The sequence below is a fragment of the Danio rerio genome, chromosome 16 (genome assembly GCF_049306965.1).
Source record: "Danio rerio strain Tuebingen ecotype United States chromosome 16, GRCz12tu, whole genome shotgun sequence".
Lineage (NCBI taxonomy): Eukaryota > Metazoa > Chordata > Actinopteri > Cypriniformes > Danionidae > Danio > Danio rerio.
In genome coordinates, this window is record NC_133191.1 from 7,417,218 (window position 1) to 7,441,587 (window position 24,370).

The window sequence follows — 24,370 nt, forward strand, 5'->3', positions numbered from 1 at the left end:
AAACCAACAATGGGAAACACCCATACACTCTCATTCACACTCATACACTACGGACAATTTAGTTACTCCAATTCACCTATAGCGCATGCCTTTAGACTGTGGGGGAAACACCCGGAGCACCCGGAGGAAACCCACACGAACACGGGGAGCACAAACTCCGCACAGAAATGCCAGCTGGCCCAGCCCGGGCTCAAACTAGCGACCTTCTTGCTTTGAGGCGATCCATGTATGGTTTTTATATTTTATATAATCACTTTTCATGTGTTTAGTATGAATGGGCTGTGAAAGTGCTTTGTATTTTCAGTTTCACAAGTTTCTTATCAGTGCTGACCATCTGCAGTTTGATATAGAGCTGTCCAGCTGAGTCTGGAATAAAACCAATCTAGTAAAACAGTCAGTGGGATCAGCTCACACACACACACCTCTGTTATGACAGCTGGACTGGATACCTGTGAGAAAGACTGAAGGAGGATTTCCTTGAGGAGAATGAACACCTGACAACAGTAAATAACTTAGTATTATCGTTTTTGATACTTTCATTCATTCATTCATTTTCTTGTCGGCTTAGTCCCTTTATTAATCCGGGGTCGCCACAGCGGAATGAACCGCCTACTTATCCAGCAAGTTTTTACGCAGCGGATGCCCTTCCAGCCGCAACCCATCTCTGGGAAACGTTTTTGATACTGATAAATGTAATTATTTTTGACAACAAAGTAGTAAATAAATCTGTTGATGTTTTTACCAACATGAACAAACAATGAACAATACATTTATTTCAGTACACTCTCAATAAAATGGTACAATGTTGTACCAAAGAAGGTACAAACCCTTGTCACTGGGGCAGTACCTTTTTATGGAACAGAATTGTACCTTAAGACAAAGAAACACATTTGTACAATTTATGAGAACAAATGTTCCTTCATTTTTGTACCATTAAAGGTACAGATCAGTATTATAAGATGTCTTTTCTGTACCATATAAGGCACAACTTTTACGAAGGTACAAAACTGTTCCTTAAGGAACATTATTTGTACCACCGTGTATCTTTTTTTTCTCAGAGTTACTTATTCATATTTGATGACGTTCATTCATGAAAATAAAGTAATTCATTGTTACTTGTTACCTCACAGCGAATTAATGAATGTTTATGAATTTTAATAATGCATTAGTAAATGTTAAAATATGATTAATAAATAGAGAGAAGGAACAAAGAAAGAGGAAAGGTTGTTAAATTTGATATGTTACTTGCCATTTCCTTGTATTTAAATGTGATTTTTTTTTAATGCATTAATTGACAATAAATGATCAATTTACGTGAGGCAGCTAATTACTGTGGTTTTTACCATGTTGTAAGGGATTTTTGGTAGAAAGTATATGTCAAAAAAGGGTTATCATTAAGTAAAACTAATTATCAATCATTTCTTACTACTGGGTTGCAGCTGGAAGGGCATCCGCTATGTAAAACATATGCTGGGTAACTTGGTGGTCCATTCTGCTGTGGCGACCCCTGATGAATAAAGGGAAAATGAATGAAAGAATAAATTTTAATGAGCATTAACAAGTAATTAAACCATATATTTTGTAATAATATATTAGTTTTAATATCTTTGAAAGAATAGCAAAAAGTACTAGAGCATGAAGACACATCATTCTAAATAAATTAATAAAAATATAAATTATTAAATGAATCAATAAATAAAAAAAATGTAAAATGTTAAATAATAATAATAATACAAATAAAACTTTAAAAAAATAAATAAAAATAATAAATTAATTTATTTATTATAAATAGATAAATTAATTAATTAATTCATTCATTCATTCATTAAAATTATTTAAAAAAAAAACTTTAACACTTTGATCTAAATCTGTTACCAAATGATTAATGAAAATTAGTAAATCACTAATGAGCAATTAATGTCAGTTCCATTGTGCATAATGCATGGATATTTTCATCTCCTCATCTCTGTTTGTGGTGTTCCTAATAAACTGCAGATGTTTTTCTCAGATTCATACATGACTTTTTCAACCACACACCCCACGTGACATTTCCAGTCTGTTCTGTTGATGTATTGTGGTGTGGAAATGCCTTTGTGCTACGCACCAGATTTCATATGATAAAAATAGCTTCGAGAAAATATGTTATGTTGTTTTTTCCCACTGATGTCTGGAAGCTCTGCTGTGAAGGGTGTGATCTCAAAACACACTCAGTCAAACAACTAATGAATAAGGTGTGTGTGTGGTGGAAACAGAGGACTTAATCTGCCGACAAAGGAAACTAGTATATAATTCAAGCATGAATGCGGTTGACAGCTTGTGTTCAGCGGTGTGTGTGTGTGTGTTTCTTTCTGGTATTCACTACTTTACAGGGACCAGATGTCCTCTAAAATATGGTAATATCATTTATTTTTGACCTGGGGACTTTATTATTGGTATTTGTGAGAAAAATGGTTCATAATCATAAAACACCTAGGTATTTCAATGTAGAGGTGGTTTATGAGGACATGTCCTGTGTGTGTTTGTGGGTGTGGGTGTGTTTTGACCGAGATATTCCAATGTTGAGGTGGTTTATGAGGACATGTCGTGTTTATGTGTTTGTGGGTGTGGGTGGGTGGCTTTTGACCGAGGTATTCTAATGTTGAGGTGGTTTATGAGGACATGTCCTGTGCGTATGTATGTGGGTGGGTTTTGACCTAGGTATTCCAATGTTAAGGTGGTTTATAAGGACATGTTGTGTTTATGTGGGTGTGGGTTGGTGGCTTTTGATCGAGGTATTCTAATGTTGAGGTGGTTTATGAGGACATGTCCCGTGTGTATGTGTGTGGGTGGCGTTTTGGCCTAGGTATTCCAATATTGAGGTGGTTTATGAGGACATGTCCTGTGTGTGTACGTGGGTGGGTGGGTTTTTGACTGAGGTATTTCAATGTTGAAGTGGTTTATGAGGACATGTCCTGTGTGTATGTGTGTGGGTGTTTTGGTGTTTTGACCTAGGTATTTCAGTATTGAGGTGGTTTATGAGGACATGTCCTGTGTGTGTGTGTGTGTGTGTGTGTGTGTGTGTGTGTGTGTGTGTGTGTGTGTGTGTGTGTGTGTGTGTGTGTGTGTGTGTGTGTGTGTGGGTGGATTTTGACAGGTATTCCAATGTTGATGTGGTTTATGAGGACATGTCCTGTGTGTATGTGGGTGGGTGTGTTTTGACTGAGGTTATCGAATGTTGAGGTGAGTTATAAGGACATGTCCTGTGTGTGTATGTGGGTGGGTGAGTTTTGACCGAGTTATTCCAATGTTGAGGTGGTTTATGAGGACATGTCCTTTGTGTATTTGTGGGTGGGTGGGTTTTGACTGAGTTATTCCAAAGTTGAGATGGTTTATGAGGACATGTCCTGTGTGTATATGTGGGTGGGTGGGTTTTGACCGAGGTATTCCAATGTTGAGGTGGCTTATGAGGACAGTGTGTCTGTGGGTGGGTGGGCTTCGACATTTCCTCTACCCTCTTTATTTTGTTCACTAGACTTTTATTTCAGTACACTATAAAAGGCTGGTTTATTTCAATTCAAATCTGGGTGTAATATGGACTAAACAACTGTGTGTGTGTTTGTGTGTGTGTATATACACACACACACACACACACACACACACACACATACACAGACAATTATTATTATTAATTGTTTTTTCTTGACAGTTATGATAGGAGAAGCAAGACATCTTTTGATATTCAAAATCTTTCAAAACATTTTAAAGAAGCCAGAAAGTTTGGAAGTTGTTTTAAGATATATATTTTTTATATTTAGTCTCTTATGCTTGCAAAGCATACAAGAAAATGTATCAAATACAATAGCACTGTGCAATATTGAAGTTTAAAATAACTGTTTTCTGTTTGAAGATATTTTGCAATGTATTTATTACAGCATAATTCCGTCAGTATTCAGTGTCAAGTGATCTTTGGAGAGAACAATAAACTTTCATTAACAAAAAATCGTAACAATTAGCCTGGGCTGTTGGTGCTGATTAAAATCGTAAACTTCTTTTTTTTTTTTACTATTACCAATATTACAATAATCACTGTGGACTCATCAGCACTAAATCACACATAACAGCACTATCTACCTTTAACAGAGGTCAATATGTGTTACATTTTTTTCACATTTTAATAGCTTCAGCATGTTGTGCCACAAGCCCTATGTTTTGAAGCCGCCATGTCAAGTTAAAATAGTTTGGTTGGAGGCGCGCATGGAGAACGTGCAAGAACGCGTCCTGAGTGGGTGCTGCGGTTTTTCATGCATCTTTGGTATCTCTGAAAAGAGAAGACACATGTAGATTTTCGACAGAGGTGGAAATAGCACACCGCAGACCCTGAGAAGTCTGAGGATCATGACAGCGAGAGGATCGACCAGTGCGGTGGGCTAAAATAGTGGCTAGACTTCAGTCTCAGCAAGGAATTAAAAAAGACATGTGTTTTTCTTTGTGTTGGTGGTTTTGATTTTTTTTTTCTTCAGTGGGTTGGTTGTTGATGGAGAGATTGTGTTGTTTGCTGATGGCAGAGCCGGGTTAATGCTGGCTTTTCTGCTGCATTCTTAATCTCTCACCATAGCATTGCCAGACAAATCTCGGAAATCCACTGTGACCAACTTTTATTAAACTAAAGTCTGGAGCTTAAGTCTTTATGTTTCCTTAACACATACCAAACCCCCGTCACACTGAAGCCCCGGACCACAACATGGCTGTCAAGTTAATTCGATTACCGCGTTAGTTCAACCAAAAATAAAAAACTTCTGTTAGCATTTACTGTCAATTCAAGTCTTAAAGACTTTTGTTCATAAGACGTATTGTGCATAAGAGATATGTTAAGGTTGAAGAAAGCAAGTGATTTGTGGTCAGTGGTGTAAAGTAACACATTACAAATACTTAAATTACTATTATTGAGTAGTTTTTCCTCAGAAATTGTTTACCAAGTAGTTTTAAACACACTTTTACTTTCCATTGAGTACATTTTTAGTGCTGCATCGAAACTTTTACTCCAATATTTTCCTTCAACCTGCAGTCACTATTTAATTCGATTAAAGCCCTTTCAAATAGTAATAATTTTGCATCTGAATGAACAGTTTCAAGACATGTTTGGAAAGTGTCCAATAAGGTGTCCAAAATCTTTACATGCAATGACCAAAGAGACCTTAGTCTGTTTAGACTGCATGTCACTGATGAAAAGATGACAAATGTCTACTGTATGATGACATTAATGGCTCTATTGTAACAATTTAGGCTCAAAGTCTAAAGCGCAGGTCGTAAAAGCAAAATATAAGGCCAAAAATATGGTTTGCACCATGACGCATGGTCTAACATGGTTGTGCTTATTCTCTTAATGAGTTATGGGTGTGTTTTGAGCATAACGTACTTTACACTCTTAACGTCCCATTCCCTTTAAGAGTCAGTTGTGTCGCGCCATGGTGCATTTGCTATTTACATGGCGGACTTTGTAAATAGAAAAACTGAACACTTCACTAGCGTGAAAACAGTTAAACAGAGCATCTACAGTGAGAGGATAAGAAATGAGCCTCTTCCATTCTTTACTTTTACTCTTTACTCCTTCACTTTCATGGATGAGGAAACGTTGTACGCACTCCACTGAAGACATCCATTACCCTACATATTTAATTTAATTTGTTAAGCACAAAGATTTGTTTCAAAACTATTTCTAGTTTTATATAAGTTATATCCAAACACACGTCCTATTCTTAACCCCATATGGTGACGCATACATCTCCAAAACCTGACAGGTGGACAAATCTGTTTTTGACACTTGAATGAAACAAGTAAACTCAAATGTTTACGCGGCTATTTACGCACGAATAGCGCGATTTTTCCACAGTTCCGTGTCTGGTGTGAACACAGCATAACACGTTCTGCGCTTGACTTTAGAGCATCTTTCAGTTGGTCAATAGTATAGTCTATTTCAGTTCCTCAAAATGGTAACGCACCAACAATGTGACTTAACACACCTCCTTTATAGACCAGCACACCCATGAGTCCACAAAGTGGCACAATTGAATTTACTATTTAAACAATGTGTCGCAAAACAAGAAAATTAGGGTTGCGCTGGTCTGAAAATAGCAACAAATTACATCATGCACCGTTTATTTCGCCGGGTGTAAGATAGGGCCCGTGTTAAAAGGTTTGAAAAAGTGACTTTTAGTGACATTTTTATTATTTTGAAGTGATTTTTTATTGGGTTATGGTAAAAACCTGGTAATATTCTGCCAATTAATTTTTCTGTTGTTTTTCAGTCTCATTTATTTATATAAAAAAGCTGTATTTAAAGCAGATCTATATTTAAAACACAAATAAAACTTTAAATAAAATTATATACCTATTAACTCCCAATGCAGAGAACAGATCATATCCTTTAAGTGGTTTTCCAGAGCTGTGCATAAAGCACATCAAATATAGCAAAGAGAATCTCAAATGTGTGTGCTGTTTGAGCTTCTGCTTACTCAATGTTTATATGAAAATAAAAGCCTGAATTAAATCTGTTCATTATATAAAACAATCCTTTCTTTTCACAACGATTGAATTAAACTGTTCAGCTCAAACTGATTTCTTGTGCAATCTTGTACAAGCTTCAATTGTTGTACTTTCAGTGGAGCAACACTTTGACTAAACATTATCCCCGTTTGAGTTTCGAGACAAGACAGTGAGCAAACGATGACAGAATCTTCATCTTTATGTCTACACTTTAATACAACTAAAAATGACACCAGCGCTAAAGATTTTTAAAAATGTAATCAACAAATCAACCAATGTAAATTTGTTTTCTCAGTCTCTCGAGCATTTCGCAAACATAATCTCAGATTTTTTGGAATAAAGTCAAATACAGTTTGTGCAGATTTCTTGTCTCGTTTTGCAGCATTTCTTTTATTTATTTTGCTGTAAAAATATAGGCCTACAAACATGTAAAGATGTTTTGACCTCACAAACCATTGATCGCTATCATTTTCATAGAGGAAACACTGAGTTTACCCCCTAAAGCCGGCTGTGTCATATTTAAAATTACATAATAATATAATAATAATAAAAATAACAACAAAATCAATGCTCCCTGTTTGTTGACTATTTGAACACATTGATGAAAATGATGCAGAGCATGAACTCTTGTTTACAGCAGAGAAAATAAGTATTGTACATGTTTTTTCTTTTGAATAATATTTCTAAAGGAGCTGTTGACATGAAATTGAACCATATTTTGATAAAAACCCAAACAATACAAACATAAAAATAAAACCGAACAAAACTAAACTACTGAACTTTAATACTTTAAATAAAATGCTTTTTTTTTTGGTGATGGCAGCTTAAAGACGCCTCTCATATGGAGATTGAAGTCACGTGCATTGTTATTCATTGTTATCAGGTGTTATTTTCACACAGACTTCAACTGAGTGTAAAAATCTTGATGGTTCTGTGGGTCTCGTCTATCAAATCTAATCTTTGATTTGTATGTTCAATTGGATTCAAGTCAGGTGATTGGCTGGGCCATTCCACAGCTTTATTTTTTTTTTCTCTGAATCCATTTAACAGTTTCCTTGCATGTGTTTTGGATCATAGTCTTGCTGAAATGTCCACCCTGGTTTCATCTTCATCCTCCTGCTAATGTAGATGTTGGACTGAAGCAGCTAACAGGGCAGAGAGTTACAGAAGAACTACTGGGAGATTTCAGCTGCTGTCTGGGCTTTCGCTGCCTTTCTACAGCTACCTTTCTTCATGTGTTTAATACTTTTTCCTTGTGTCATTTCATTTTATTACACAAAACTTCATTTCAAGAGTTCACACTAAGCTCATGATTTATACATAGCTTGTTTGGCATGCTGTCCCAGGAGAGAGCCCTGAGCTCAAGGGATCCTTGAGCCCAGGGCTCCCCCCCTTATGCAGGGCGAGTGGAGATTGAGCTCAGGTCTATCTCAAACTCCCCCGCTGCTGAGGCCAAGGCGAACTTCCTGAGAGTAAGACATTATAAAAAAGGTTTAGGCTTATTTTATCTATAATATAGAGCACATTTGGATGGTGGGAGGAAACCGGGGAACCCGGGGAAAACCCACGCGGACACGGGGAGAACATGCAAACACCGCACAGAAATACCAGATGGCTCAGCGAGGACCCAACACCATTGGTATTCTTGCTGTGAGGCAACAGTGCTAGTCACTGGGCCACCGTGCCGCCCATTCTGGATAAAGGAGGAAGAAGAGGAGGTGGGAGGTTTCTTCCAGACGAAGATAGTTGTAGAAAGGAAATGAGGATATATATAGTGATTTGGGATCCTTTGATTGGAGGATCATAATTAGTTAATGTGGACCAGCTGGGTCAATCATGAGCACATGCTCCTCTCGAAATTAGTTTAAAATTAAACTTCACTTGTAAACTAATTTGTTTTGTTTTCTTTGCATATTTGGATTTCTTTGGTCGTTACCAACATCCGGTGAATATTTCAAGTCAACATAACCGAAATATGTTTTCTGAGAAAAATGGTGACGTGTTCAATACTTCTTTCCCCCGCTGTATACTCTATATACAGTATGTGTGTTTAAAGTTAGACGTGGCTTAGTTCAAACAGGTTATGAATGTGCGTTGCAATAACGTCACATGATGGGGACGCCAGTAAGTGTGTATTGATAACTCAAGGCTTTGCACAACAGACGAGCGTATTCTATTCCCCAATACTATAATGTTTTTGAATGTAAAACTGCAGATTTTGAACAGTGCACTAACTGCCCAAAATATGTGGGAAATCTGCGGCAATTAAAAAAAAGATTGCGAGCTTCACAAAATAATGTGACATTGCCTGATTTTACCTTTAGTTCAGCAAAGTCCTGAAGAGTTTATTGTGCAGTTTTCTTTGTTCAGATGAGCTGCAAACTCTTCATCTTGCCAGTAAAGCACATTCAAACAAAAACTGATAGACTGACCCAGCCTACAGAAGTACAGTCTACAGTTTATTTATGTTTGTGTGTGTGTGTGTGTGTTAACTTCAAGTGTGTGTGTGTGCTGTATATATAAAACATCTTAGAGCGCTTAGATTTTGGGGATCTTATTTATTTGTGCAAGTGCTCAGCTGTAGTGTGTGTTAGTGTGTGTGTGTTATGGAGAGACAGAGGCCGACCACTCTAATTGCGTCTTTTAGATGTGGCTCAGCTGTACGTGGGCAGAGTGCAGACTTTGCAGGCAGTTCCAGACAGTAGACATACCAGTGTGTGCGTGTGTGTGCGCTTGTGCGTGTGTGCGCGCTTGTGTGTGTGTGTGTGTGTGTGTGTGTGTGTGTGTGTGTGTGTGTGTGTGTGTGTGTCAGAAGGATGTTTTGTGCTTGGGCGTGGACAAGTGGAGAGAAAATATCCTTGCTGACCACGGCAATCCCACCCATACCACACCCTCTGAGGCCAAAAGCTGTCTCTCCTTCTGCCTCTTTCTGTTAGAAGATAGGCTACACTCTTGATATCAGTTTTAATCGGTAGATTAGCAGAAAACATTTTACAGTAAGGTTCAATTTGTAATATAATTTTTGGCAATAATATTATCAAGCCAAAATTTACCATCGAATTAAATTAGTGATTATCTAGCTACATTTGAAAATATGCAGATGCCTTTCACTAACTTTAAGTTATTCAGCAACAAAAACTTTGCTCTGTTGAATGCAATTTGGGGAATATTTAAAAAAGTAAAAAAAAAATCCAAACAATTTTGACTTGAACTGTGTATATATTTTTATTTATAGCAAGATAGGAAAAAGCAAGCATATTGAAATTTTACTGAGGTCTCCTACTTTAAATCTATACACCACCTGCAGTTTTACTCATTACCTTAAACCTTACAAATCTCGTTTTAATGTACACAAACCCATCAGTCATGGAGATCTGTTGAAATCTTCACCATGGAGACGATCAATATTTGAAGTCTTACTGATTGATCCGTACGCCATAGAGAATTTGTCAGAGTTAATCTTATCAGTACGGTTAAAGCCTCTTTCATATGCTGTTCAGTGCGATGTTTAAAGAAGATAATGCACATGTTTCATTTAAAATTACTAGTTGACGATAAGGAAAAATGGCCTGAATCACTCACACTCATTTTTTAAAGAGTTCACAAAGGAAATATTCATCTCTTAGCAATCTAATATTTATATTCGCTTGCTTCCCGTTCCAGTTTCCTTCTCAGTTCTCCAGAGACGCTTGATTGATGGAAATCTTGGAATTAATCAGCACACATTTCTGTTTAGTGTTGCTTTCATGAAGCTACTACTCTTCTTGAAATGAGGGAAAGTGCTTTTTTTTTGCCATTTCTTGAGCAACTTTTTATTTCTATTAAAAAAAATACATAGTTATTTTCATTTATTTATTTATTTAGTAAAAAACAACATAAATGTTTGATATGACAGACATAGCGAAAGACTTCCCACTTTTTCATACAATTTATTTGTAAGAATCAATAAATAAATAAATAATAACAATAATTAATATTATAAATAGTAAATAATGATAAATAGCATTAATTAATAATATTAATAATATTAATAATAATAATAATAATAATAATAATAATAGTTTAAAAAATTAGCTGGCAGATTTATAACTCTTACATGGTCGCCCACTGAAGCTATGCAAGGCTGCACCTGCTCAGTACTAGGATGGGAGACCACATGGGAAAGCTAGGTTGCTGCCTGAAGTGATGTTAGTGTGACCAGCAGGGGGCGACCAACCTGCGTGTGGCTCCTAATGCCCTAGTATAGTGATAGGGACTCTGTACTGCTCAGTGAGTGCCGTCTTTCGGATGAGACATTTAATCGAGGTCCTGACTCTCTGTGGTCGTTAAAAATCCCAGTATGTCCCTTGAAAAAGAGTAGGGGTTTAACTCCGGAATCTTGGATAAATTTGCCCACTGGCCTCTGTTCATCATGACCTCCTTACCATCCCCCATATTATAGTTAGCTTAATCTCTCTGTCTTCTCTCCACCATTTAGCTGGTGTGTGGTGTGCAGTCTGGCACAATATGATTGCCATCCTGTCATCCAGGCGGATGCTACACACTGGTGGTGGATGAGGAGATTCTCGCCAAAAATGTGTAAAGCGTTTTGAGTGTCCAGAAAAGCACTATATAAATGTAAGGAATTATTATTATTATTATTAAAAATGCTAAAATAAAATAATAATAATAAAAAGGTTGGAGGAGGTGGTGTCGGTGAATTTTCACCTCCAGTTGACAAATTGATTTTATAAATATTAGAAGAAAGAATATTTGTCTGAGGTCAACATATTTTTCTTGAAATTTCTGTATCAACATAGAGTAATAGACATAGTTCAGCTTTGAATGAACCTTTAAATACGACTTTCTATTTTTCTGATTTAATTTTTTTATAGCTCTCTCTCTAATTATGTTTTACCTTTTCTGAAGGTGTTAATTTTGATAATGATAACACTGTAAAAAACATTGTAAGACAATTCACTGTAAAGCTTTTTTAACTTGAATCAATTTAAATCGAGTCAAGTGTAGTTGAGTTAAAAGTTGAGTCAACTTAAAAAAGCTCTGCAGCAAGTTGGCTTAAAATTTTAAGTGAGTCAACTTTTTTGGACAGTGAAGTAAAATCTGACATCAGAGCCACAAACAAAACACTCTTTCTCTCACAAACACACACACACACACACACACACACATACACACATAGAGAGAGAGGTATTATCACATCGCCATCCATCCATTCTATCATACTGTGAAATCTAAAACATTTCACACCCACTTTATGCTAGCACATGCAAGACAAACTCTCCTCGCGTTTGCCCATACAAACACTGTATGCTAGTTCTGAGACTTTTATCCATCATTTCATCATGTGAATAACAATATAATGTACAGTACAATATAACATCAATTCAATTATTCTAAATTCAACGGTTTTACATTAATTTGACATGATGTACAGTATTATAATTTAGTAAACACAGTAAACACTACTGTCTGGAATACTCAATTCTGATTAGTTTTTTGCGACATTCCATGATATGTTATTCCCAGATAACAACCACTGAATAACATCAATAAAATTAAAATCACTGTTAGTAAATACGTTCCAAATACTTACATCCACATTAATATGTATCTGCTTGTCTGTTACGTCACATTTTTGACTGCTTCTGACAGTTTGGCGCCATCTTGTGAATGAATTATATGGAGGTTAGTATATGCTCTATTCAGCCAGTTTTGTTTCTGTCAGCTTTGAGATGTTTGGCAACATCTTATCACTAAATAATGCACAAGTTAGTGTAAACTCCATCAGCTATTTTAATTTCTATCAAGCTTTGTGTTGTTGACTATTTGGTGCCATCTATGGGTCTGAATAATGCACTAGTTAGTCTATTCTCCATCAGCTGTTTTAGTTTTTGTCCAGCTTTGTGTTGTTGAATGTTTGTTGCCATCTTTGCATCTGAATAATGCGCAGGTTAGTGTTTAATTCATCAGCAGTTTTAGTTTCTGACCAGCTTTGTGTTGTGGACTGTTTGTCTCCATCTATGGGTCTGAATAATGCACAAGTTAGTGTATACTCCATCAGCTGTTTTAGTTTCTGTCCAGCTCTGTGTTGTTGATTGTTTGTTGCCATTTTTGCGCCTAAATAATGTTAGTGGTTAGTGTATACTCCATCAGTTCCACTCAACTGTTTTTGTTTCTGCTACCTATTAAGGCTCAGAACAAATGTTTTTATGTATTGTGGCAAGCAAGTAGGTGGGTAAGAAACTACATCCAAGACAGTAGGCCTGTTACAATAATCAATAGTTCGACTTATTGCACAACACATGGACATGACCGCAATCATTTTTGGCAATGCAATATGTATCGCCCATACATAAAAACAAATTCTAGCAACATTCTAGCTGATTGCACAACATCTCTATCTCTATTGGAGGTGTCAGTGTCAGTATGGTTAAAAAAAACTATAATATTTACTATAAATTACTGTAGTATATTTTCATGTAGCTGTCTGACAGCTGAAATTAGATCAGATAGGAGATATCACAGTCTGTGTTACTTTTTACCTTGCACTTTTTTGTTAACATTATTATTGTTTATTTGTTTAAGATATACGTTTTCACATTCAGATTCCAATGCCTCATTTTTAAATTGCTAAATTTACTGTAATTAAATGAAATATTTTTAAAAATAAAATGTTATGTGTTCTTTGTTGTTTTGTCATTGTTTAATAAATGGCATAAAATGTTCTTAAAATTACAATAATATAGTTTATCACAATATATTTTGGTGCAATATATCTGTCAACGGGAGGTGCTGACATGGGAAGTGCGTATCCAAATGCAGGGTTTATTAACAAGAATGGTCAGGCAAGCAACGGTCACAATCAGGAAAAAACAGATGTATGGATAAATCCATATTCGTAGTCGAATACACAGGCAGATGGTCAAAAGGCAGGCAGCAGGCAATGTAAACAAGGCCAAGATCAAAACACAGCAGAACAAGGCAAGGAAACGTGTTGTAATGTTAATTAGACAGATAAACAAGACTCAGCCCTGATGTGTCTTTGACAATCCTTCAGCTGTGTGTATGCAATTAGTCAGAATCAGGAACTGGTGTGAGTGTGTGGTGCATGACTGGAGCTTTTAGTCCATAATGGCAGATTTGTAGTCTGTTAACAATCTGCAACCGCTAGATCGCTGATAATCATAACAATATCTTACAACAAAAAACAATATCCTGACAGGCCTACAAGACGGTTGTTTCAACAGAATAAAGCTCTTCAGTCTTATAAAACAGTGCTCCGATTCACATTGGGCGACTGATAAGCCTGTCAAGCTTTATTCTGCAATAATATCCACCTGGATTGTGCTTTAACCCTAACATAACATACATATTCCAATTGTGTTGAATTTACACTTTTTTGCGATTAACAATTAACAATAAAATTGCAGATTGTTTGATGCGAGGGTTGGATTTAGTGGTAGGTTCAGCGTAAGTGGCTAGAATATGCGATTTGTATTGTACAATGTCAAAATAAAAGCTGAATTTGGGAGTTAATAAGTATATAATTGTATTTAAAGTTTTATTTGTGTTTTAAATATAGATCTGGTATAAATACAGATTATTTTTGTAAATAAATAAAACTGCAAAACAACAGAAAAATAATTGGCAGATTATTACCAGGTTTTTACCATAACCAAATCCAAATAATCACTTCAAAATAATAAAAATGTCAATAAAAGTCACTTTTTCAAACCTTTGTTTGATTCGAGGGTTGGATTTAGGGGTAGGATCAGCGTAGGTGGCTAGAATATGTGATTTGTATTGTACAATGTCAAAAATAAAGCTGTCACTGAGGCGGTATCTTTTTGTACATACAATATCTATCATGGTACCTCAAAGGTAAATTTTGTGTACATTTGGATACTGAAATGCACATCTGAGATACCAATATGGACTGTGGTTACAAATATGTACTTTTTAAAAAGGTACCACCTAAGTGACAGTTCCTGTGCTGTTATTTCTGAGAGTGTAGAAACATCATTAGGTCTATGAGAGTCCCCACTGGGATATAGGAACAAGTATGTGTGTGTGTATTTTTAGCTGAGTTTACATGAGTGGTTTTAGTCTTTGTGTGTTGGAAATGGAAGCAGCAGCTGCCCGTTGATGCTCATCTTGTGTTTCTGACTATACGGTGAGAGGGAGCTCAAGCTTTCTGCTTATTCCCATTTGTGGATTTCTCTTTAAAAGTCTGCATGAAGGCTTCTTTTCAAGTACAGTTCTTAAAATTCCAATTAAAATGGACAAAAGTGTCTACTTTCAGGCAGACAAGAGAAATATTGGATAACACTTTGTTTTAAGTCACAATTCACTCTATTAGCAAACAATTAACTAAGACTTTTAGCTAAATAAAACACTAATTAGCTGCTCATTAATAGTTAGTAAAGTCTTATTGGGTTTGAGTAATATGTAGGATTAGCAATGTAGAATAAGATCATACTTTATAGGTTTGTTTGGTTGGATTTTTTTGGGCCACCCAATAGTAACTTTTGGGGCCCCAAAAGTGCATGGGCCCTTAAAATTGTCTTAACCAAGTCAGTTTGCAACAGAAGTGCAAAAACGTCTGGAGTTGTTTTTCATATAGCAGATGTGTAGTTCTCCAGCGATCTACACAGGCTAGATCATCTCTGGGGCGCCGCTGGCCGGTATGGGCCCTAAGACAAATGGTGTTGCGCAGAGGGGATGTCGACGAATGTCACGGAAGAAGTGAAGAACGACCGGGAGTGTGGTGAGGGGTGTCGTGAATGAAAGTGAAGAGCGGGTGGGGGCGTGCAGTGGATAAAATTAAAGAGCAAGGAGGGTGGGGCCTAGGTGGGTTTTGGAGGTGTCGCGGACGAAAGTAGAAATAGTAACTCCCCAAACTTTTGGGGCCCCAAAATGTGTGGGCACGTACAATCGTCTTAACCAAGTCAGGTTGCAACAGAGGTGAGGATCCAAATGCCGTTTATTAAGAGAATCGTCAAGCAGGCAAAGGTCAAAACAGGGACAGACAGGAGAATGCAACAAAGCAAAGGTCAAAACACGACAAGAAAAAACGCTTCGTAATGCTCACAGTTTACAAGACTCAGCAAAGATTGTGTGTAAACAAGCTGTCTTTATATTCCTAGTAATCAGTTCATCATGTTGCGGACGAAAGTAAAAAGTGGGGGGAGGGATGCATTGTGGGTTTGGGTTACGTGGTTTTTGTTGGGGGAGGGGGATTTTTTTTTTTTTTTTTTTTTGGCCCCCTAATAATAGCTCTGTTGGCCCCTAAAGCTTGTGGGGCCTTAGAATTTTCTTAACCAAGTCAGGTTCCAACAGAGATGAGAAACCAAATTCAGTTTATTAAAAGAATCATCAAGCAGGCGAAGATCAAAACAGGGACAGACAGGAGAATGCAGATAATCTAAAAGAGTAGCCAGAGTACAGGCGGATGATCAGGACAGGCGGCAAAACAACATAAACGATAAAACAAAGCAAATGTCAATACACGACAAGGAAAAAGCTTCGATATTCTCACAGTTTACAAGACTCAGCAAAGATTGTGTGTACACAAGCTGTCTTTATATTCATAATCAGTTCATCATGAGCTTCCAACTGTGTGTGTAATCAGGGGAAATCAGGAACTGGTGTGTCAGTACAAAAACTTTTGGGAGTTGTTTTTCATATAGTAGCAGATGTAAAGTTCTCCAGTGACCTACACAGGCTACATCGCTGGTGATCGTGACAATATGTGTTATACTTATCATTTTGAAAGTATATTTTAGGGTGACACTTTAGTTTAAGTAACAATTCACACCATTTTCTACTGCCTTATTACCTGTCTATTATTAAGATATTAACTATCTATTAACACTTATTTATGAGCAGTTGGCTAGTAAGCTTCTGAAACTTCACTTTGCACTTAGTTCTGTTATTTTAAAATATATTATTTCCATAATAAGTGTCCTGAAGTGTACTTCAAAGGGGATGACTATAATTGTTATTCATTAGATATTTAAATAACTTCCCTTATTCGCATTAAAGCTGGTGTGTGGGTGAGTTATGTTGTAATGTGGTTCAGTTATGTCACCGCTTTGGCTCAAATGTCATTGGAAACGCAGGCTGGTTCTGAGAGAGGATCTTGAATGCTGCCAAGTAGCCTCACACTTGTATTCCTTTCTTTATCCAGTCTGTAGCCAAAGCCAATACAACCAATTCATGGTATTGTAACTGATGTACTTTGTGGGGACCAAATAACCCCACAAGTATTGCAATACCAGTCAATTTTTACCTTGTGGGGACCTCTTTTTTTGGCCGGCATGAGATTAAGTGCTCATAAATGACACAGATTGAAGTATTTTGAAAATGTAAAATGCAGATTGTTTCCTGCGGGTTGACGGATAGTGTTGGGGTCGGCAGATAGAATATGCAGTCTGTACAGTATAAAAATGATGTCTCTTTATATCTTTGAGAAGTCTCCATCAAAATGTGTGTGACATGACAATGTAAACATGGTTTATGAGGACCTGTAGCTTAAAACTGATTTTAATACAATAGGCATGAAAAGAAACACTAAACTGTGTAATATTTTACATTGTTATCTAAATTTGGCGGAAGTGTTCTGTAAAGGCTGGATTTAGGATAAGAGGATAGATTATACAGTTTGTACAATTCAATCATTACAACTATATCACTGCTTGTGTGTTGCTTGTGCGTATGTGTGTGTGTGCGGAAACTTTTAAAGATGAAGAAGGAACTTGGGGTCGCTGTTTTGAGTTCCCCTGAGCTGTATGTCTTCACAAATCTTGAATATCACAATATTATTAAATATTAAAGTTATTTGAATATCAACAGCAACACTCTCGTACAATACCCAGCTGATTCAGTCGTCGCCTAGTGACATAAAAAAGCTTTTTTTTCTTTTTCTTGTCAACAAAAAAGGCAGTGAGGTGCGCTTTACGTTTTTGCAACGTAAGTGCGCTTTCAGTGTGATCGGCCCCTTAGTATGCAAAACATATCACACTTGAGAAGATTATCAGTTAATATTACCTTTAAGCAATACAAATCCAATTCTTTAATGAAAAGGAAAATATGTTTAAAAAAGTCTTGTAATTCCTATTTCTTAACAATTAATTATTATTATTATTATTATTGTTGCTGTTATTATTATTATTATTATTTTTATTGTTGCTGTTATTATTATTATTATTATTATTGTTGTTGTTGTTGTTACTATTATTATTGTTGTTGTTATTATTATTATTAATACTATTATTATTATTATATTATTATTGTTACTATTATTATTGTTTTTTTATTATTATTATTACTATTATTATTGTTGTTTTTATTATTATTATTGTTACTATTATTATTGTTTTTGTTATTAATGTTATTGTTATTATTATTATTACTATTATTCTTGTTGTTTTTATTATTATTATTGTTACTATTATTATTGTTGTTGTTATTAATGTTATTGTTATTATTATTATTACTATTATTCTTGTTGTTTTTATTATTATTATTGTTACTATTATTATTGTTGTTGTTATTAATATTATTGTTATTATTATTATTACTATTATTCTTGTTGTTTTTATTATTATTATTGTTACTATTATTATTGTTGTTGTTATTAATATTATTGTTATTATTATTATTACTCTTATTCTTGTTGTTGTTGTTATTGTTATTATTGTTAATGGTAATAGTAATAAAAGCATTAACGACTTGAGTAATCATTTCATTTGAATCTACATACAATAATTAATAAATATTTTTCATAAATAATTAGCAATTTAACTTTTTTTTTCAACATTTAGTAAATGATGAACAGAATAATTTTATTTAAAAAACATGTGGAAAAACTAACCCCAAACTTTTGACCAGTAGTGAGTTTGCGTTTGTAGCATGTCAATGTAGGCATGGTTTGTAAAGACCTGTAGCTTACAAATGCTGTAAAAACAAAAACATACTCAATGGTGAATTATTATTATTATTATTAACTAAATTTGGCTGGAATTTTCTGTGAGGACTGGGTTTAGGAGAAGAGGTTAGAATATACAGTTTGTACAGTGTAGTCATGTCCCTGTGAACTTCTGTGTGTGAGTGTGGTGTTGGGGGGCAGGGAGCAGATCTTTTTTGTTGCGCACCAGGTGCCATTGTCACTCAGTGTCAGTCACAGCAGGGACTCTCTCTCACACACACATACACACACAGCACACACAAACACACACAGACACACACACACACACACAGATATCTCATGTCTAGCGAAGGCCTGATATATGTTTGTCTTTAAAGAGTCACAGGCGTCTGCATCCTCTGGGGGCTGGTCTGAATCCTCCACCTGTGTGCAAGACGCCTGTGAGCCGCGGTCCCGCTGGGGCTGATGGGTAGACAGACAGCTCCTGTAGGGCTGATCCGCAGGGAGCAGCTTAATGAGGCTTTCCTGAGCTCCCTCACAGCAGCCGCAGGCTTAATGACACTGACAGGACAGCAGACGGCCCTTTGCAGACCAGACCAATTGCATGACACAGATGAGACTGTGATAGTGTGCTTGCGCTGCTGTAGTGTGAATGGACAAAGACTCAACAGTGTGTGGATGTGACATTATCTGATGGGTAAACACAGTCAGCCAAAGATTCAAAGTAGGTCGGCACACTGCCACTTTAGCTCTCAAAAAAATTTTTATTAGTCAAAATTACAAAAACACTACGTTTCGACCGACATGGTCTTCATCAGGTCACGTGTCGGTCGAAACGTAGTGTTTTTGTAATTTTGACTAATAAAAATTTTTTTGAGAGCTAAAGTGGCAGTGTGCCGACCTACTTTGAATCTTTTGCTACTTATGTTTTTTTGATCGTGCACCTGCCTTCAAGTTTTTTCTCTAGATGTGCGCACATTTCTGTTTTTTGCAAGTAAACACAGTCAGCCCACATCACCTGAGGAATCACCTGCAGATATTCCTCCTCGCACATCTGACTAGATGGAGTCTGTACTACACTAAAAGACTGCACTACACTATAATGTGGAGGTGGGCAAACTTTTTAGACCAGATGCCACATCAAGGTTTGCAAACCAAGTGAAGGGCCACATGCCAAATCCTGCAGAACTTTTATTTGTAGTATCCGTATGCATGGAACATGTATTATCTGACAGAAACATGTCACGTTAACACGTAAGATTTATGTTACACATCAGTCTGCATGTTCTCCCCTTGTTGGCGTGGGTTTGGTTCTTTGGTTCTCCACACACTGAAACACTGTGTGTGACATGAGAATGTCCTCATTGTACAACATTAAAACTGGAATTTATAATCAACAGAACTGATGTTCCTCATATATTACTTTTATGACATTTTTATGTTATACTATAGCTTAATATATTGATTGTTTCTCATACCAGCTGCATTTCAAGCAATAAACAACTCTAAATGTTTGCTAGATACTTCTTAACCCATCTAGCTACAGTGCATGCGGAAAGTATTCATAGCGCTTCACTTTTTCCACATTTTTTATGTTACAGTCTTATTCCAAAATGGATTAAATGAATTTATTTCCTCAAAATTCTACACGCAACACCCCATAATGACAATGTGAAAAAAGAGTTTTTGCAAATTGTTGCAAATTTATTAGAAATAAAAAACTTGATACATCACATGTACAGTAGTATTTACAACCTTTGCCCAATACTTTGTTGATGCACCTTTGGCAGCAATTACCGCCTCAAGTCTTTTTGAATATGATGCCACAAGCTTGGCACACCTGTCTTTGAGAATTTTTGCCCATTCCTCTTTGCAGTACCTCTCAAGCTCTATCAGGTTGGATGGGAAGCGACGGTGTACAGCCATTTTCAAATCTCTCCAGAGATGTTCAATAGGATTTAGGTCTGGGCTCTGGCTGGGCCACTCAAGGACATTAACTGAGTTGTTGTGAAGCCACTCTATTGATATTTTGGTGGTGTGCTTTGGGTCATTGTCCTGCTGGAAGATGAACCGTCGCTCCAGTCTGAGGTCTCAAGAGCACTCTGAAGCAGGTTTTCATTCAGGATGTCTCTGTACATTACTGCATTCATCTTTCCCTCTATCCTGACTAGTCTTCCAGTTCCTGCTGCTGAAAAACATCCCCACAGCATAATGCTGCCACCACTATGCTTTACTGTAAGGATGGTATTATCCTGGTGATGAGCGGTGCCTGGTTTTTTTCTAAACGTCACGCCTGGCAAAGAATTCAATTTTAGTCTCATCAGACCAGAGAATTTGGTTTCTTATGGTCTGAGGGTCCTTCAGATGCCTTTTGGCAAATTCCAGGCGGGGAGTGGCTTCCGTCTGGACACTCTACCATACAGGCCTGATTGGTGGATTGCTGCACAGATGGTTGTCCTTCTGTAAGGTTCTCCTCTCTCCACAGAAGAACGCTGGAGTTCCGACAGAGTGACCTTCAGGTTATTGATCACCTCCCTGTTCCCCGATCACTCAGCTTAGATGGCCGGCCAGCTCTAGGAATAGTCCTGGTGGTTCTAAACATCTTCCACTAACAGATGATGGAGGCCACTGTGGTCATGGAGTTTTTAGAGCAACAGGAATTTTTTTGCAACCTTCCCCTGCCTTGTGCCTTGAGACAATCCTGTCTCTGATGTCAACAGACAATTCCTTTGTCTTCATGCTTGGTTTGTGCTTTGACATGCACTGTCAACCGTGGGACCTTATATAGACAGGCGTATGCCTTTTCAAATCATGTCTAATCAATTGAATTTACCGCAAGTGAACCAAATAATTAATTACTAATTAAGCTGAAATTAACGCTTTCAGTGGAAACAAAATGTACCTGAGCTCAATTTAAAGCTTCATGGCAAAGGCTGTGAATACTTCTGTACGTGTGATTTTACAGATTTTAACTTTTAATAAATTTGCAACAATTTCAAAAAGTCTTTTTTTTACAAATTTTCATTATGAGGTATTGTGTGTAGAATTTCAAGGAAATAAATGTATTTAATTCATTTTAGAATAAGGCTGTAACAAAAAATAATGTTGAAAAAATGAAGCGCTATAGATACTTTAAAGAAAAAAGGTGAAATGTTCCTTTAAGACTGATTTTATAGGTCATAATCGCTTATGCAAACAATTTATGTTTTTTTTTTTGTTTTTTAATAGATTCGTCTAAAGAATCATCCAAAGAAAAGAAGGAGAAAGACCCAGGAAAAGAGTCCACAAAAGAAACCAAGAAAGACTCTGGAAAAGAGAAGGAGGCAAAGGTGTCAACGAAAGAGTCTAGAAGAGAGTCAACAAAGGAGCCCAAAAAAGAGTCAACAAAGGAGCCCTCAAAAGAGTCATCAAAGGACAAGGAGTTACCCAGAGAGAAAGAGCCATCAAAGGAGAAGACCAAGGTGTCCAGAAAGTCTTCCGTGAAGGCCAAAGAGAAGAAGTCTGAGGCGGGAGACGGCTGAAAACACTTGCATTTTATTAGCCGCATCTCATCCTGAGCTTTTTGCTGTAATTGTAGAGTCAATAGCATAGTGGCGGCAAAAAGCATACAAAGGTTTGAGTGTTTTCACTCTCATTGAAGGTAAGAGGACATGTAGGACTTTATATTTAAACTCAGCTGTCTGCAGCATGTAGTCTGTGTGTCCATCGTCTCCCACTGCTCAGCGAAGGCCAACCCTGACGTCCGATCAGCGAGACCACAGGAATAACCACAGCACCACCACCTACTGTTCTTCATCTCCATCTGTTTGAATCTCGGTCAGAGCTCTACCTCTTTACATTTCAGTTCAGTTCATTAGTAGAGGTGCAGAATTGAGAGAAAACGTCATTAAAATCAAAGGAAATTCCTGTGGATCTGTAGTTTTTCTCAAATTTCTTGGGATGAAATTAGCTTGTTATCAAATTGGAACCTATAGTTGCTGTCTGGTGGAAACCTTCTATTTTGACATTTCAACAAGTTAATGCTTTTGATCAATCGTTATTTATGTCTGTGTGTTTTAAAAAATCTTTAATCAATAGAAAAAGTTAAGTCTGGTCATTCTAAAGCATTTCCTTACTCAAGAAACAGTAAATGCTTGTGTTTCATTGGTTTGTGGAGCACAGAAGAGTGTCTAGCATTCGCCATCAGGTCAAATTTAGTTTAGTTTAAAGAGAAAAATCAGCCAAAAATGAACGTTTACTCACTATTTACTTGACTTGACTTACTACACTGTTCTTGACTTGTTCCAAACCTGTATGAGTTTCTTTCATCTGCTGAACACTAAAGATGATATTCTGACGAAAGCTCAAAACCATTGACTTCCATAGTAGAAACAACAAATACTATGGTAGTCAATGGTTACAGGTTTCCAGCTTTCTTCAAAATGTTTTTTTTTTTTTTTTGTGTTTAGCAGAACATCATCAATGTTTTTTATTATGTCCAGATTGGACTACTGCAACTCTTTGTAATCAGGAGTTTCACAGGCTTCAATTGTACGCATGCAGCTGGTTCAAAATGCAGCTGCTAGGCTTTTAATTTTTTTTAACAAAAAAAAACTCTAGTATCTCACCAGTTTCATCTTCTATTCACTGGCTCCCAGTCCAATTTAGGATTTAATACAAGCTATTGCTTCTTGTTTTTAAAGGTTTGAATGGTCTGGCACCTATTTACATCGGTGAGCTTCTTCTCTGGCATACTTCATTGAGACCAATCAGGTCAGAAAACAAGTTTCAGCTAGTTGTTCCCAAATCACGGTTGAAATCAAGAGGTGACAGGGCTTTTTCTGTCTCAGTCTGAATGGTCTGCCTTTACATATTAGGTCATGCTCTTCCCTTGGTGCTTTTAAGTCTCATTTAATAAATCACCTTCTGTCTCTTGCTTTTTGATTGCAAATAATTAATTTTTACCCAAACCCCCCTTCTGTACGTGTCTGCTGTTTATAACGAAGTAGAATTTAATAACTTTGCAAACAGAGATAAAACAACTCCGCCTGCACAGTTCAGTCTGCGGCTGCTCATTAACCCTTTATGAGTTCACTACACCGGTGGTCAAACAAACGTGCACCACGGTTGTCATGAATCACAAATGATCAGTGTTTTCAATCACAAGAGACTTATTTTAGATTTCAAATGCCGAAATACACATTATTAGTAGCAAAACAATCATTTACAGTTCATGAAATACCAACCCAGGCTCATTCCGGAAACGTAGCCCCGTGGGAGGTGCGTATTTTTGCAGTTTTTGTTTTCGCGAATACGCGAGAGGCCGCTGTGTGCGATTTTTGGCATCTTAAATGTCTCTCGCGAGTGCCGTTAGCGCCCGCGCTGTTTTCGCGCAAACCCACCAGAGGCCGCTGTCTGACTGACCGATTGATTGACTGCGCGACCGGCCAATCGGCTGACCCACCCTCCTCCTTTCCCTGAACCCAACCAGTTCCACCCATCGACCCGCCCGCCCGCTCACTTCCCTAAACCCGAGCAAAAATTTAGAAAAGCCGTCTATAAAAAGAAAAGCCCCTGCTTCGATTTCTTTATCGCGTTTTCGGATTTCACCACGCTCTCACCCTGTTGTGAACTCGTTCACTTTATTTTTCGGACTCTGTTTTTGTCTTACCTGATTTCTGGAACTGCTCTTCCCAGGATTCGAACCCGGTCGCCATGGTCAACTCCTCCTCTCTGGATCTCAAGTCTGTCGACGCACACGATAGGCTGACTGGATAAACTGATTTCGGCGGGAAAGCCCTCCACACGGAGGTAAGCGGTCAGCCGGTAAGCGCGAAAGGGAACGGCGTCACACCGCCTAGTAGCATTCTTACAAAGAATGAAATGCAGCCATACGTACCCCCCGGGACGTATTTCGCGGTCTCCAGAAACGTCCACGGG

The 24,370-nt window shown here is 37.1% G+C and overlaps 1 protein-coding gene across 4 annotated transcripts in view; it reads left to right on the forward strand.

Moving 5' to 3' along the window:
- The window catches only part of bbs9 (Bardet-Biedl syndrome 9), a 196,148-nt gene extending 173,785 nt beyond the window's left edge, over window positions 1-22,363 (forward strand). For all 4 annotated transcript variants that reach the window (XM_068214082.2, XM_009292057.5, XM_073925781.1 and 1 more), the window contains one exon: window positions 21,680-22,363. Coding sequence is in view for 2 of the 4 variants with exons in the window: in XM_009292057.5 (XP_009290332.3) it covers window positions 21,680-21,972 (293 nt within the window). In the remaining 2 variants the exon portion in view is untranslated. The remainder of the gene's footprint in view (window positions 1-21,679) is intronic.
- The last annotated feature ends 2,007 nt before the right edge of the window (window positions 22,364-24,370 follow it).